The 2,981-nt window shown below is 46.9% G+C and overlaps 1 protein-coding gene across 1 annotated transcript; it reads right to left on the minus strand.

The window, feature by feature from the left end:
• Positions 1–498: 498 nt before the first annotated feature.
• On the minus strand, positions 499–1,708 carry LOC115629363 (ubiquitin-conjugating enzyme E2 E3). Its single transcript, XM_030525817.1, has one exon. It carries the CDS (start codon positions 1,651–1,653, stop codon positions 655–657), a length of 999 nt encoding a protein of 332 aa, XP_030381677.1. The 5' UTR covers positions 1,654–1,708; the 3' UTR covers positions 499–654.
• Positions 1,709–2,981: the final 1,273 nt, after the last annotated feature.

The following is a 2,981-nucleotide window of genomic DNA, read 5'->3' on the forward strand; positions in this document are numbered from 1 at the left end:
TGTGTGTGTGTGTGTGTGATTGTCTGTTTATTTAAGTGAGGTAGATATGTGTGTGTATGTGTGTGTGTGTGCTTACCTTTCCCATCCAATTCATTTCGCCCACTCTGCCACTATCATAGCGATGCCATTGCCATTGCCAAAGTCGTTGCCGACGCCGCCGCCGTCGTCGTCGTCGTCGTTGTCGCCGTCTTGCTGCATTGTTTTGTTGTTGTTGTTTTTTTTTCTGTTAAATGTTTTTTGTAAAATTTTACTTCAATGCCTGGCGCATGGTTCAGTTTTTGGGCAGCTCATGAATATTCATAGACATGAACGCGCAAAGGCCGGGACGACTATCTGGGCACACACAGCATGGCCGTGGGGCACGTGCCCGAGCCGAGAACACATTATGCCACCATATTTTGCGTTTACAAATTTTTCACGCCCCGGACTTAGAGGCTGCGGGGCTTGGTGGGGCATTACGGAGTATTAAAAGAGTTGCTCGAGACGCGAACGGGCGAGTTTACTTGTTGGATCGAAACTGTTTATTGGCCAGGGTAGTAACAAATGTCGCTGGAGTGGAAGTGGGTTGGGAGGTTGAATGGAATCTGTTTGGGGTGTGTTCGAAAGGCGGATGAAATGGAAAACATGCCGGCATAAGCAGAAGCAGGTTCACTCTTAGATCTTGGGTGTGGAGCAGGGAATTGGTATTGGCGGTGTCGGTGCCGGTGGTGGCGGAGGTGGAGGTGGCCTTGGGGTTACTGGGGCTGATGTTGTCTCGGACTCTTGACTTTCGGCTGGACTATTCGGCGGGTCGGATTGTGTGAGCGTTGGCTCCGTCTTTTCTGGTGCCACATTCTTCTCCTTAGAGATCGCGTAGCGTTTGGTCCAGTAGCGAGCCATCTTGTCGTGCTCCTTGCGATTGCATTTGTACTGATCGGCAATGCCAATGACGAGTGGATCGTCCGGATTGCATTCACCCATCAGCACCCATATGGAGAGCAGAACTTTGGAAATGGTCATCACCGGGGACCAACGCTCGTTCAACACGTCCAGGCAGATGGCACCGCGACTATCCACGTTGCAGTGATAGATGCGTGTGAGGAAGCGTATGCGTGGCGGTCGGAAGGGATAGGCGGGCGGAAAGCGTATCTCCAATTTGAAATGTCCGCCCTCGTAGACACTGCCTTCGGGTCCGGACACCGTTGCCAGCCAGCTATGAAGATCATCGCTGTGGGTGACACCGACGATATTCGGTGGAGGCTGTTTGGTAACCTCGCTCAGCTCCCGTTTTATACGAGCCAGTGTGCCGGTAAGGTGTTGCGCCAGCTTAGTTTCGGGGCCATCAACGCCCGTATTTGCAGTCGATCGCAGGGGCAGCGGTCGAGCGCTGAAGGAACGATGCAGGAAATGGCTGGTTGTGGGCGCGTTCGGATCGACATCGATGTTATCGATGCTGTCATCATCGACGTCGTCATCAGCATCGTCGGGATGATGTCGTTGGGTCGTTGTAGGCACTTCACTTTGCACCTTGCGCAGGGGAATGTTTACAATTGCAGACTCCACTGCCCTGATCTTGGGCCTATTTACAACGTCTTTGGCAAGCGGTATGGCCGACGACGAGGGTGGCTCATTAGCCGCCTTTGCTTCGCTTTTTGGGTTCTGCTTACCCGACATGATTCCGTTTTTTTTTTTTTTTTTATGTTTTCAGTTGTATGGGTGTGTTTAGAATTTGGAAATATGTGTGTCTGTTGGAAAATTGTTCGATGAACTGTTATTTGACACTTGACGCCATTGTAACGAAATTCGAAATCATCTTCAGCTTTTTGTTTTAAAAGGTTGAAGGTGCTTGAAGGTTACCAAAGGGGACCAAAGTTGATGCATTAGGCTGATTTCCTATCTTAAAATGTAAGGTTTCAAATGCCCCATACCGTGAGGAAATAGTTGGTACTCCTTCCAAAATAATCGAGTTAAGAAGATAAGCTACCGGCAACTGTGGCATACTTTTTCTTCAATATATTTAACACAATCGAGGATGCTTCCTTTTAAAGCAGGCACTGTGGTATATCTCACATTATGTTAATTAACTTTTCTATTTCCCTCTGCCTGGATAATAAATTCCCCTAAAATTGATATTAATTTTCCTAGAACTGTGAAGACTTATCTCAAAACTGCTGTAGAGCAGACTGTTATGGAGGGTGCTGACCGCGTTCCTTAAGAGAGAATCTAGCTTATTGATAATCTGGTAGCTAGATAGCGCCCCTCGGCTCAGCAGAGTCAGATAACATGTCTGAAGATTCGTCTGCCATAATATTTCGTTCAGTAGTAAGAAGGAGCTCAAGAACACGGTTCATAAAGATGGAGCATCTAATTCGCACTTTGCAGTCAAGTTCTAGCTTTGAGATTGTCCAGCTTTTAGAGCTAGAAGTGCTTAACCGGAATAACTCAGTATCCGCGCGAGCTTCTCCAAAATCTCAGCGCGGTGTGGAGGGGTAATACGGATAATAAAATCTGACTTAATATCAATCTACAAGTGCTTGTAGTCAGCTAAAAAGTGCACTGGTCAGAGATATTTAAATATGCCATAAGGGCTCACAAGAGGCTCTCAATGTGCCCGTTTTCTGAGCACACCTTGAGGGCCCACACTTTCCCAGCAGAGAAATGTTATGCACCCATTTGTCGGAACAGTCTTATCGAGCACTTCATAATGTGTCAGTCTCATGACTCATGACTTAGTGTACAAGTCGTTGTCAAAAAACAAAAGGAATATTAAGCTATGTGGGGACAGTACGGAATATTGTTAGTTATGGGTAGAAATGGCAAACAGCTGGATGAAGCAGCAACAATGGGAGCAATAACCGTTTGGTGCTGCTCGGACATGCCGCTTAGAGTGGAAATGATGAGCCAACATCTAAGGAAAGCGACACTCAATTTGCAAAATGAAATAAATTGAATGAAAAGTGTGAAAATGAAGAGGAGTCATCATCAGCAACAACAGTAACAGT

Source organism: Scaptodrosophila lebanonensis, unplaced genomic scaffold, assembly GCF_003285725.1.
Source record: "Scaptodrosophila lebanonensis strain 11010-0011.00,11010-0021.00 unplaced genomic scaffold, SlebRS2 tig00000142-arrow-arrow-pilon, whole genome shotgun sequence".
Classification (NCBI taxonomy): domain Eukaryota; kingdom Metazoa; phylum Arthropoda; class Insecta; order Diptera; family Drosophilidae; genus Scaptodrosophila; species Scaptodrosophila lebanonensis.

Coding starts and splice junctions, on each gene's coding strand:
- LOC115629363 (XM_030525817.1), bottom strand. CDS start 1,653: ATGTCGGGTAAGCAGAACCCAAAAAGCGAAGCAAAGGCGGCTAATGAG.